Source organism: Sphaeramia orbicularis, chromosome 20 (genome assembly GCF_902148855.1).
Source record: "Sphaeramia orbicularis chromosome 20, fSphaOr1.1, whole genome shotgun sequence".
NCBI lineage: Eukaryota > Metazoa > Chordata > Actinopteri > Kurtiformes > Apogonidae > Sphaeramia > Sphaeramia orbicularis.
Window position 1 is genome coordinate 25,694,819 of NC_043976.1, and position 12,470 is coordinate 25,707,288.

General features: G+C 37.9%; 1 protein-coding gene across 6 annotated transcripts in view; it reads left to right on the forward strand.

Moving 5' to 3' along the window:
• Window positions 1-12,470, forward strand: part of map7d2b (MAP7 domain containing 2b) — a 29,261-nt gene that overhangs the window by 13,987 nt on the left and 2,804 nt on the right. For 3 of the 6 annotated variants that reach the window (XM_030123339.1, XM_030123342.1, XM_030123344.1), the window contains 10 exons: window positions 3,531-3,620; window positions 4,422-4,540; window positions 5,312-5,385; window positions 5,466-5,677; window positions 6,057-6,195; window positions 7,564-7,744; window positions 7,817-7,921; window positions 8,037-8,100; window positions 10,821-10,965; window positions 11,643-11,944. In XM_030123339.1, coding sequence (XP_029979199.1) covers window positions 3,531-3,620; window positions 4,422-4,540; window positions 5,312-5,385; window positions 5,466-5,677; window positions 6,057-6,195; window positions 7,564-7,744; window positions 7,817-7,921; window positions 8,037-8,100; window positions 10,821-10,965; window positions 11,643-11,940 — 1,427 coding nt within the window. In that variant the 3' untranslated portion in view covers window positions 11,941-11,944. The remainder of the gene's footprint in view (window positions 1-3,530; window positions 3,621-4,421; window positions 4,541-5,311; window positions 5,386-5,465; window positions 5,678-6,056; window positions 6,196-7,563; window positions 7,745-7,816; window positions 7,922-8,036; window positions 8,101-10,820; window positions 10,966-11,642; window positions 11,945-12,470) is intronic. The other 3 variants (XM_030123341.1, XM_030123345.1, XM_030123340.1) reach the window with 2 other exon arrangements.

Below are 12,470 nucleotides of genomic sequence, written 5' to 3' on the forward strand. Positions count from 1 at the left end.
CACATCTAGTCACTGGTTAGATTTTGTTAATGTGACTTTGTTTTGTTGCTCTGATGTAATACAGTGGTCAAAAATAACTCCACAGCTTGTTCTAATGAGAGAAGGTATTTCTTTGTACTGGATGCATTTCTCTCAGAAGAAAAAAAATTATGTGTAGGCTGAGGTATTTTAGAAAGAATCAAATAACAAAGCTGTTAGAGAAGGCTCAATTTGTCATTGTTGTTATGAGTATTTATACAACTAAACAAGCTGAACAAAACTGGAAAAATAAAGCCAATAGAAAATAAAAATGCCTTAAAAATGTGAAGTTTATAACCTACAACACTGGATCTGAGTGTATATGTTGGATATGTGTTTATGTGTGTATGTTTGTGGGAGTGTAACTGGAAAAACATCAGTGATATTACTCCATGTCCATTTTTCATCAACAGTTTCAGCCAGTATTTCCACTCAAGTTGTCCTGATGAATGTCTGGTTTGGACCTGCTCACACATGTAGACATATCCATACACACACATACACACAATTTATCTCCCCACCCCCACTCTTATCACAACAAAGGGCTGCTCCACTTCCTGTCATCCAGGCCCAGAGCTGTGTTTAGTGATGCATATACATGATTCGCAGCAGGGAGCCTGGTCTGTAACACACACACACACACACACACACACACACCATACATCATACCAGACATTCACCCTGTAGCTATCTGTGAAACTTATTAGACCTCATCCTCACACAAGCGAACGCACACACACCAGACAGTTCTAATCATTCCTGTCTCACATCACAGATGCAGCCACCATGGGATTTAGTGATTTCTTTGCACTTTTTCTGAACCACTTTAAACCCAGGAGGAGAGAATGCACTTAATTCCAAGTCATTTCATGTTCTGAATTTCTAACTTCTTGGAATCGATTCCTTCCACCACCGTCTATTTCAGCTGGCCAGTAAAAAAAAAGCCAGACTCTCTCCAATATTTAGTATAATATAATATTCACTATGTACATGCTAAATACTAGTATCCAGGTTAATGAGTACATTTGGAGGAGGTGGGAATCAATGGAAAAAATACCAACATTTGAAAATATGCACCTTCTTAAGCCTTCTGTAAATATCATGTTTAGGGGAGCTGCCATGTTGCATCTGTAACATCTCATGGAATAGAGCAGTAGAGTCACATCTGATTGCATTATAACAATTATGTTAACATCTATGAATAGCTAAAACCTAGATTTTCAGAGCCAAGGTGCAGTAGTTGTGTTTCCTTCCACACTGTTCCTTTCATTCATTCATTTTCCAAACCGGAGGCTATCCCAGCTACCAACAGGTGAACGCGAGGTGCACCCTGGATGTGTCACCAGTTCATCACAGGGCCCCTTTCACACAGTTGAACTACAACATACTGAAAGGTAGTAATGGAATTTGTTCCTAGTGACAACAAAAGACCCTGTAGCTGTAACAGGCAGAAACACAAACCGTGGATGTATTTTTAGTTTTCACAGTGTAAGCGAATGTGTGGAAAATCATGTAAAATTCAAACTTTACACATGGTGGGAGTGGTGAAAAAGGTAATAATTTATTTGTTTTGCATATAAAGGCAGGAAACTAAACCATTAGCATCTTTACAATACTTAAAAACATAAAGCCCCTGAATAAAGAGTCATGCACACACTGAATCATGTCCAGAAGGATAAAAAAAGCCCTCAAGTCTAACCTCAACAGGAATCTGACATTTTGGTTTGACTTCCCCTTCTTCCATTTTAGCAGTTTTACTGTTGACACAGGAGGTGGTATTTAACTCCATTGTAAAACATTCAAACTCAGACCTGAAGACATCTACATGCCCACATTAAAACCCTTTGACTGTGCTCACCAAGCCTTCTTCTCCAACATGTTCAGAGGTTCAACAACCCAAATGCCGCTGCTTGGAGCTTCAGTTAATGTTAATATTGAAAATGAAGTCAGATTCACTTGTAATGGTTTTGCATTGTAAATACCAAGATTTGGCAATTTGGCAGCAGTGGGAGCTGACTGGAATAGGTCAGCATTTCTGCACATTTTCTAAATATAAAAGTATGCTTAATTTTTTCATTACCTCTTGTTCATCATCACTCCAGAAGTGAGACACTTACTCTTGCTGCCATTGTTGGTGTTTCTGTCACATTAATTGGCTGGATCATACCTGTGCAGGTAGTCAGCAGTGATCTGAAACCAGGATAAGACATATTCATTAAAAAGTATCTATTATTTTGGGACTTAAATCATGTTTACCTCATTGAAATATATTTCTAATTTTTAGTTGTGTCACATGTAATGAAGAAAATCAATGTCTTAAATCAAGAGGTTAGAGTTTACAATGTGGTACAGGAAATACTTGACAAGGACTTTAAAATAGTCTAAAGACAGAACTTGGAAGCCACAATATTTTTTTCTTGCAGTTGTGGGCAGCTTGGGCACGTGAATTATGCCACATGCCACATGCTCCTCTGTGGATGTTGTCATGATGCCTTCAGCTGCTCTGTACAGTACTTTCCCTCAGTTTCATATCTAGGGATGTAATGATATGAAAATTTCATATCACGGTTATTGTGACCAAAATTATCACGGTTATCATTATTATCGCGGTATTATTGAAATTGTGCTCAAAATGTTCAAAAAGTACTAATACACACTGAACTGATTTAACCAAGTTGTATTTTTTAAAAAAATAAAATAATTGGCACAATGCACTTTCTCTTGGCAGAAACATTCAAATATTAACCCTTGGTGGTCTGAGCCTATTTTGGCCGTTTTTCAGTACTTTTGATTTTGCCTTTATATACTATATAAAGAAATGTTTACTATACCCATGTTTGGTATCTTTTTTTTTTTCAGCACGACTTCATCTATCTCATCTGCTTATTGTTTGTTTCACTTTAACCTATTATAAAAACATAAAAGGCCAGAAAACACACAAAAAAATATAAAATCCGATTTGAAAAATGCATATACTTTATTGCATAAATAACACAAAGATGCTTAACAAACCTTTTCAAAGACTTTAAAAGTGAATATTGGTTCCAAATAACATAATAAAAAGCATATCTTAACATAAAAGCATATCTTTACATAGGTGTTTTTTCCCCTAAAAGTGCGGTAATCAAACACAGTTATCATGATAATTAGAATTTAAATGGTAATACTAACCGTCTGCAATTTTACCGCGGTTTATTGTTATACCGGTAATTGTTACATCCCTATTCATATCACTGCAGCAGTTACCTCAATATCATCACCCTCCATATGATGATGAAGCAGACTGCTGCTTCATTTCTCTCTTACATCACCAAGGTTAATTCATTCAGCTGCCTGCACAGATCATCGATCCGTAGGATTATTCTGCCTGTGAGGCGGCAGTTTTGTGTTTGTTGTGTGATGGTGTATTCGTTCTGGGATCAGGCACGAATTGTTCGTTGTATCTCTGACTTTTACCTTACAAGTCAGCACCTTCTTGTATGTGTCAATAATGTGTCATCTTTTTTTGTCAGTTGGGGACTTCCTGTCTCCGCCTGGTTTGGATCAGCCAATCAACAAACAGCTGTCTAACTCTTCAGCCGCCATCCACTCCCCAGAGAGAGGTGAGAACCCTTACACTCAGATGTGACTGAGTTTCCACCAGGATTTGCTCCTAAACTTTTCACAGATCAACAATCACTGTTGAGCAAATTCAGCTACTGGTGGCATGCAAAAAACTTATTCTAATCTCAGTTTATATTCATCTACACCAGTTCAGAATATCCTACCATACATAAGGTCATGTTTGTATCAATAGTAAAGGTATCAAGGGGTGAGAACCATGTGGGCGTAACTGACATTTGGGCAAAATGGAAATATTTACATCAACTAAAAGCTCCTGATAAGTTCTATCTGCCATAAAAAGAGACTGTTTTTTTTTTTAAATTTCCACTTCAAGACTGGATGCATGTTTTTAACCTTTAAATATCTGTGTGACATTTGTGTATCATGCCTCATCCAATAAGCAGCGCATGAAACTGCTTTCATCTTCCTCAGTTAAATATACTCAATTACTAACACAATTCAAAGAAGTGCTGCATGGGGCTGTAAAGTTACTAATAAAATGAAAATGGCTCCTATAATCTGTAACTTGTAACATTCTTGGACTGTTTAACATGGCATCGAATGCAGCTTAGAAGCAATTTTTCAGTGAGGTTAAGTCCTCTGCTGCACACTTGAAGTCAAACAGCTCTGCAAAATCTGTAAACAAATGCTCTGTTTGTAACCTTTATTATAGTTATGTTTTGTGAGCATGTTGCCAGAAATTTTGAATGTCAAGCCTTTAGCTTGTCATAATATCTAACATTGCTGTGTTTGTGTGGTGTTGTGTTATGTGGGGTTTTTGTTTGTTTGTGACATGTCAGTGTCCGTTATGTCCCATCGTACAGCTTCTTCCAGCAATCACAGATCACACAGAAGTTCCTCCAACCGCAGGAGCATCGCTGGACTCCCCGAAGAAACGTCCAGAGCCAAAACACCCACGGTAGGGTTGTGAGACTCCTCATACACATACAGAGGTACAGGCAGACAATTCACCAGATACACATTCTAGCAGAGGTTTCAGAACAGAGAGGACACATTAGTAAGTGTTGTTCATTGTGCTACTCTTTCATATATGTAAGTACATGCAAATACACAGGGGACATTACAATAATTTTCTAAAGATTTACCAGTAATCACAAATGTATATGCATTATTTACTAACACAGAAGTATAGAAGTCTGTGGTCTGAAGTATTATTTATTATTTTTGAAATATTTACACATTGCTCCTGGCTGTTCATGTAACTGAATGCCACATCATCCATTTAGTTTTAGGACCTTTATTAGGTCTGATTAGTCTGGTTAAATGCTCTACATTATCTGTCATGTGACGTGCACTGCTCTGTCCACCAAGGGTTAGTTTTTCCCTGTTATTGTCCACTTCCTGTAGGTTGAAATCCTTCTAGATATTCTGATGGTTCACTATGATCAATACAAAAAATAATCACAACCCCTTGCATTAAAACCAGAATAACAAGTTTCTTTTGAAAGTAAAGGTAGTTGTTTTAAAATATAGGGAATAAAAATTAAGTTGTAAAGTAAAGTACCAATACCTGAAAATCACACAGACGTCCACCCAGGACAATAGTTCAGTCTTCCTGTATTCTTTTTGTTAGATGATCCTACTTTTGCAAAATATCTGTATTATTGTGGACACCGCAATAAACTGAATGAAAATGTGGTCCTAACTTATATTATCATGTGATTTACAGGGGGAGGGTCCAAATACACCTGCCCGTAGTGCTTCCTTCAGGGCCAACAGCAAGGGCCCGGCAACACCAAAACGGTACAGCACAGAAACACAAAAATAGACACATAAAAATACACACACACCAGATGAACTGAAGTGATTTTGTTGGCTTCCAGGGTGAGGTCAAACAGGAGTCGTGCCCAGTCTCCCTGCTCCCCTGGTCAATACCCCCCCTCCCCTCTCCGGCAGAGGGCCACCACTCCTGGCACACCTGACGACAGGGGTCACACTGAGATCAAAGGTCACAGCACCTTAGAGAGGAAATCAACCAAATCTGAGACATCAGAGAAGAAAATCCCTAAATCCACCAGCAGAGAGCTGAATGCAGGTAAGGAGATGTGTCTAATGGATTTATAAACTCATATTGAATATCTCATATCTGCCATTTTCCCAATTAGTAAATGTGCAGCTGCTCTTGAATGCATCATGTTCAAACAAATTTACAAGAAGAACATATAAAATGTTCAGTAATTTAGGTGACTGTATCAGTAAGCAGTAACTAGCAATTATTTTCATTTTCTACATGTTTATTTTTCTTTTAGATTGGTTGTTGTCTATAAAATGTCAGAAAATGGGGAAAAAAGTCAATGTTTCTAAATCAAATGTCTGATTTTGTCCACAACCAAAAGTCCTCAAGATACCTACATATTTTTGGGCAACAGATTTGAGGAACTTCAGTTGTAACTGTTGTTTCTGTCTGTCCGCAGAGTCTCCTGGGACGCCCACAGGCAGGAGTGTTGGTGGGACAACGGACGCCGAGGAGGCGTCCAGGCTGCTGGCGGAGAGACGACGTCTGGCCCGAATACAGAAGGAGCAGGAGGAGAGACAGCGGCAGGAGGAGGAGAGGTCTGTTCCTGGATCAGATTTAATATGTTGAATATTTACATTTAGGGTTGGGCGATATGGCCAAAAATGTTATAAGGATAAAAACGTTGATGAAAACAGTTCATTTCAATAACTGTCATAAATATTTTGTGATAATTTATTGTCAGTAGAAAGGATGATAATTCATCTCAAGTGACAGGATGAGACGGTTTCCAATTTTTTAATGGCAGCAGATGAGCTCTGTTATCTTCATGAGCCAAAATTGAACCATTTTGAACCATTTGGTTTAAATGCTTGAATGTAATTTTATCCAAAAATGTGGTATAATTTCATGTAAATTAGGTTGATTCATCATCACTTTCCAAAGGAATTGTTTTGTGATGAGTTTGAAAGGAAGTTGGCTAAAAGTGTGACACAGAATTGGTTTCAAACCAGTATCTTGACTACAATTTATCACTGTTAAAATCATTAGAAGAAAGAAAACCCATATTTCTGATAGAAGAAAATTCAGAATTAAAAAGAGAAACTTAATCATTTTGTGGTTGTGAACAATTTCCCTATTAGCGCTTCTTACAGGAGGAGATTTTGTAAAGGGCTCTGACTTAATGCCTCCATGAATAAAAGATTGTACAAGTGCATTATTTAAGATATTTTCACAAATAATTTAGAGCGAAATCTAACCATCTAGTCATAGCTTTCCAGTTTTAATTTAGAAAACTAAACATTGTTCTAGTGATTTACATGTAAGTGAATATTATATTTCACAGATTTTAAGAAGTGCTTGTTGACAGTGAGTTAAATATTTATTAAAGGCTTGTCTTTTTGGTCATGTTCTATCAAATCTGCTGATATTGTGGAAATAGGTCAATGTTTCTGCGCTTTATCTAAAAAATGTTTCAAAAATGAGTACAACTCTGACTGTAAAGATACTTGAAATGTGTAGAAAAGAATCAAAATCACATTAGATCAAGGATGCTTACTCACAACCTTGTTTGGTCCAACAGTTTGATCTGAACCTACCTGACAAGTGTGAAACAAATGTGAACCCCCCCCAGACTTTGATTTGATGAAAAGGTGGTCTGGTTTAAACTAAACTATGGTTTAGTTTATTTACAGTGTAAAAAATTTTTGGACGGTTTTGATTTTTCAACCCATTTCAGGAGGCAACACAAGGCTATTGTTCCTGAAAATTAAAAGAAAAAAAATTGAAGATAGAACAGGTTAAAAATGAGACAAATAAACAATTTGATGTAACCAACCAATGTCAAATATAGGGAGACACAGTAGATGTAGATGATGCCGATGACAGGTCATCATATATGTTAAATAAACATGAGCCAGGGTTTGGACTGACAGCTGATTGATCAGAGCTCCCCTGTGTTTGTTCAGACTGAGGGTTGAGGAGGAGCAGAGGAGGCTGCAGGAAGCGAGGGAGCGTCAGGAGAGAGCAGCACAGCAGGCAGAGGAGGAGAGAGTGAGGAGGGAGGAAGAGAGGAGGAGCAGAGAGGAGGAGGAGAGACGACAGAAGGAGCAAAGATGGAAGGACATGCAGGATCAGCTGGACAAAGAGGTCAGCCTTCAGAACACGTGCAACATTAAGTGTGTTGTGAGTAAAAAATCTAACTGGATGGATGTTTTTCAGAGAGAGGAGGCCTTCTTGCGAGCCCAGAAGGAGGCGGAGAGGAAGAGGCAGGAGAGAGAGCTGCTGCACATCCAGGAGGAGCAGGAGAGGCTGCAGAGGAAGAAGGTACAGTACATCTGTCACATCTGTTTCACAAGTGATGCATGTTTCACAATCCAGTTACATGGTGAAAATCTCCCTCTTAATGAATCTGAATATTATGTGTATGTGTCTTTTGCAGAGAATTGAGGAGATTATGAAACGAACACGGAAGAGTGAAGTGGAGCCTCCATCTGCTGCCCAAGGTGAATGTTAAATTCAGGCACAAAATGCTTTAATAGTAAGGGTACAGTGGAAAATGGTGATCAACTACTCATATTGGCTTATGCTGATCAAGTGACAGTTTGCTTGTTTTAGGTCACACCTGAGGCTCGTGCACTTTTAAATCATTATCTCATTAATTGCGTTAAGTGGATTGATTATTCATGGTCATGTGATGCTGCAATGCTGTGAGGAACAAGCAGAACTATCAGCAGAGCTCATGAGAGAAGACAGTTTCAGAGTTTCCATAAACTGTTCTGAAGAATCTGCACATGGAGGATGATGGAGATGACAGCTAGGCTAACGCTGTCTTCATGTTAAGTCCGTCAGGGAGCGGGCTTTTTCTTTTAGTGCACCAACTCGGTAGAACAGTTTGCAGCATGTTCTATTGAGGTATTTATAGCAACGCTAAGGACCCACTTGCTGTATATGAGTCCTGAGTTATTTTGTGTGAGTTTTATGGTGTTTTATTTCAGTTTTATACTGATTTTAACTTCTTCTTAACTGCTTTTACTGAATTGTATTTATTTTATTGAATTTGTTTTCATTGTGCTCTTACTATTTTATTGTTGTTGTTTTGTAAAGCACTTTGATCAAAAGCGCTATAAATAAATTTTTTATTATTATTATTATTATGTCATCGTTTTATCGTTTGAACTGTTATTATGAGCATCTAAATGGGGAAAACCAGGGCTACTTGAAATTCTAGATCAGAGTTCTAAGGTATTTCTCATATTTCTAACATACACATGCTGTCTTCCAAAATATTTAACTTAAACTGCCAGGTAAATAAATCTCATGATTACTAAAATACATTATTACTAGACCAACATGAAGTGACAAACTACACAAGATCAGTTTGACCTAGATAGACATGATCAACATGTATAGATAGATAGATAGATAGACAGACAGATAGACAGACAGATAGATAGATAGATAGATAGATAGATAGATAGATAGATAGATAGATAGATAGATAGATAGATAGATAGATAGATAGATAGATAGATAGATAGATAGATAGATCTATACAGTATATATACATACGCACACATCCTCTATGCACACGTACAGACATGTTAGACTCTTTCTGTTGGGCAAGTAAAAAAGCAAAAAATAAATACGTAAATAACAGGAAAAACAAACTAAGCAGTAGGAGCACTTTTCTATAGCCTGTATTTTATATTTGCCTTCTATGCTTGTTGCACACAAGATCTTTTGGAGATACCATTTTTACTCAGTCCCGCAAGTACAGTATATGTCCTAGATGTAAGAATCTGGATGTTGCATTGCTACTTCCTTCCAGAAAGGTGGGGGACAAGAAAACCTGATCAGCCATGACTGGTCTGGTCAAAATAAGATAAGATAAGATAAGATAGTAATCCCCCAAGGGGGAAATTCAAATGTACAAGACAATAAACATAAAATACAATAGAAAGATAAAGAGAAGATAGAAAATATAAAAAAAATGTGTTAAAGTGACTAAATGACATATACAATAGTAATGATAGTAAATTAAGAAACGAAAGTAATGAGTGCAGTAGAGAAATTTCACAAACACTGATTACTATATACTTATATACTATACACTATACTATATACTATACTATACATTATATACTATAACTCTACACTTATGAACCTTTTCATAGCTAGCCATCATTAAACATTGTTTGAACATTGTGTCATGAGTAGACATTGTTTCAGCTACATTTCAGTGTTGAGGTTTTGTCAGGCCTGAGCTGGGTTTTCTTTGATTGTAATGAAAAACAAATCCAGTTTTTCCAACAAACATCTGGCCAGGGCCAGATTGGCGCTCCTTGGAGGTGGAAATTATTTGGAAATTGAGGAGGAAATGCTCTGGAACTGCACGTAGAGCTGAATAGTAGATGATCATTTTTAAGATGTCTTCACAAATAAGAGTGATATTATGAAGTTGTAATTTAAAGAGCTACTTGTTTTATTGATTAACTGGCAGTGTTGATTGGGATTCATTGATTCTGACCTATACCTTCTGACTACTAATAATACAATAATCAACACAAATAACAAAACAAATGGAAAAAATATGTCAAATCCAGAGTCAACTTAATATTTTGGGCACATTTAGTACTATCAGAATAAATATTTTTGTTGGTTTGTAGGCAAAATGGTAAATACTTCTCCCTGCTTACTTCATTTTCTGCATCTTCTCTCATTTTTATAACTGTTAGTTCTGTTTTGCTTCATCAGAAGGTGTTTACTTCTCTTCCCTCATCACTTGTTTTATTCTGCTGTAGCATGTTTTTTCCAAACCCTGTTTCATCTCATCCGTCTCTTAATTACTTTAGTATTAAACTGAATGTGATCAGCTGCAGTGTGACTCAGCAGTGTCAAACAGGCAAGGAAACAGCACCCCCCCATGGTCATTGGCGGTAACAGACTGAAAATGTACTGCAGCATTTCTTGAACTGTCTGACCTAAAATACTGCATTTTACAGTGTCTGTTTGTATCTTTGTTGTGCAGTTATTTTTTATTGTTTGCCTCTTTAAGTATCAGTTATTGAAAAGTTGAATGCTGCAGCATGTAATGAAAAGTTATAATGATGATAATGATGATGTTGTAGTGATTTAAAACTCAAAGTGTCTGCAGTTTTCAGTCTGTTTGGATCAGACATGCAGTATTTCTAAATCTCTATGATGCCACTTTGTGTGTTTTCAGCCTCTGAGGTCCGATCTGAGGCTGCTGTCGCCTCAGAGGAGGATGCTCCCACTCCAGCTGAAGCCCCCATTATCCTGCTGGGACCCCTTGAGAATAAGATCTGTGTGGACGAGCTGTCTGATGGAGTTCAGTCCATGGACGTCAGGTGAGATGTTATTATCTCTATCATATATTTATATCAGCCTCTGTTCATCCTGCAGGTCATCATGTGGTTGATTTTGTTTTTTTTAATTCAACATCAGTTTTGTTCCAAAAACCGAAAGAAACCATATTGCTACCATTGATCTCACAGAGTCCCTGTTTACAGTTATTGATGCTGCGTTACGTTTTGGGGAATGTGATTAAATGAACAGCTGTAAGTTCACACTGGAATGGATCTCTACTAATGGCTTGTGATTGAATCTCTCAATCTCACTTCCTCTCTCCATATACAAATAAACATATACATAATTTCTTTTTTCAAAGACCACATGCAGCAAGAGAAAGCAATGCACAGCAGAGCTTCATCATTTGCTTATATAGAGGACATGGGCTGAGTAGGCAGTCCTTCAGTGTGGCCCAGGGCATAATTGTGTGCAGACTGCTAAAAGTATGAGACCACTTCTGAATGCATAGTGGGTGAACTCACAGTGGTACTTGACTGTTAATGTGTACATGCCAGGTGTGAACAGGACCATAGTTATACTTCAGGTACATCAGAAGGGGAAGAAGAAAAGATGGATTTAGTTAAAGTCTGTTTGCTTTTGTTTAATCGTTTAGTTTACATTAAACACTGTCTCTGTCATTGTTTTGTTGTTTTGTCATTGTCATTGTTTCTTTAAGCTCTCCATCTGTCTCCATCAGTCCAGTGTCCAGAGATGAGCAGGCTAGTGCTCACGAGTTTTCACCAGTTACCGAGGGACCAGACGGTGAGAGTAACGGCTGCCCTCTGGGGCAGCTGATGGACCTCGATGCCCAAGGGTGCGGACAGCGTCAAGGTGCCGAAACACCCCCCTACCCAAAGCTACAGGCTGGGGTGGGCGACCTCAACAAGAACCTGCTGATCCAAGCGTACAGCGCCGCCTCCGAATCCTCCCAGCTCATCCCCAGCGTCGGGCCGAGCAAACTGGACATCCAGTAGCCCAGTAGGGACACACATCCTTTCAAACAGAGTTCATTTAGTTTAGAATGGGGCTGTGAGGGCTCTCTAAAGTTTAAGTTTAGACAGGGACATTAAATAAAACAATTTGAGACAGACATCAGTAATAGACGCTTAAGAGGTCTATTTCTCAGCCAGCCTGAGAGTTTTCATTAGTGCTACTGTTTTTGATTGCTTCTTTTATTGATGAATACTCCATAAACAACACTGCTAGAAAAAATATCTATGTTCTTAAGTATCAACTGTTCTCAATTAGCCCTGTGATGAACTGGTGGCATATTCAAGGTGTACCACACCTTTGACATTGGTAAAATGCATTGGCTCCAACACTTTAATATTCCACTAATTATCAGAATAAAAATCCTTCATTTTGACATGTTTTTTAATACTCTATGAGATGTATGCTGGTTTGTAAATCTTACCCTTTAACTGGTCATTGGTTTCTGTTTGCAACAAATGTGACAAGAAACTAAGAAATGAATCACCATGGCAGTGGCAAAGTAAAATCAGTC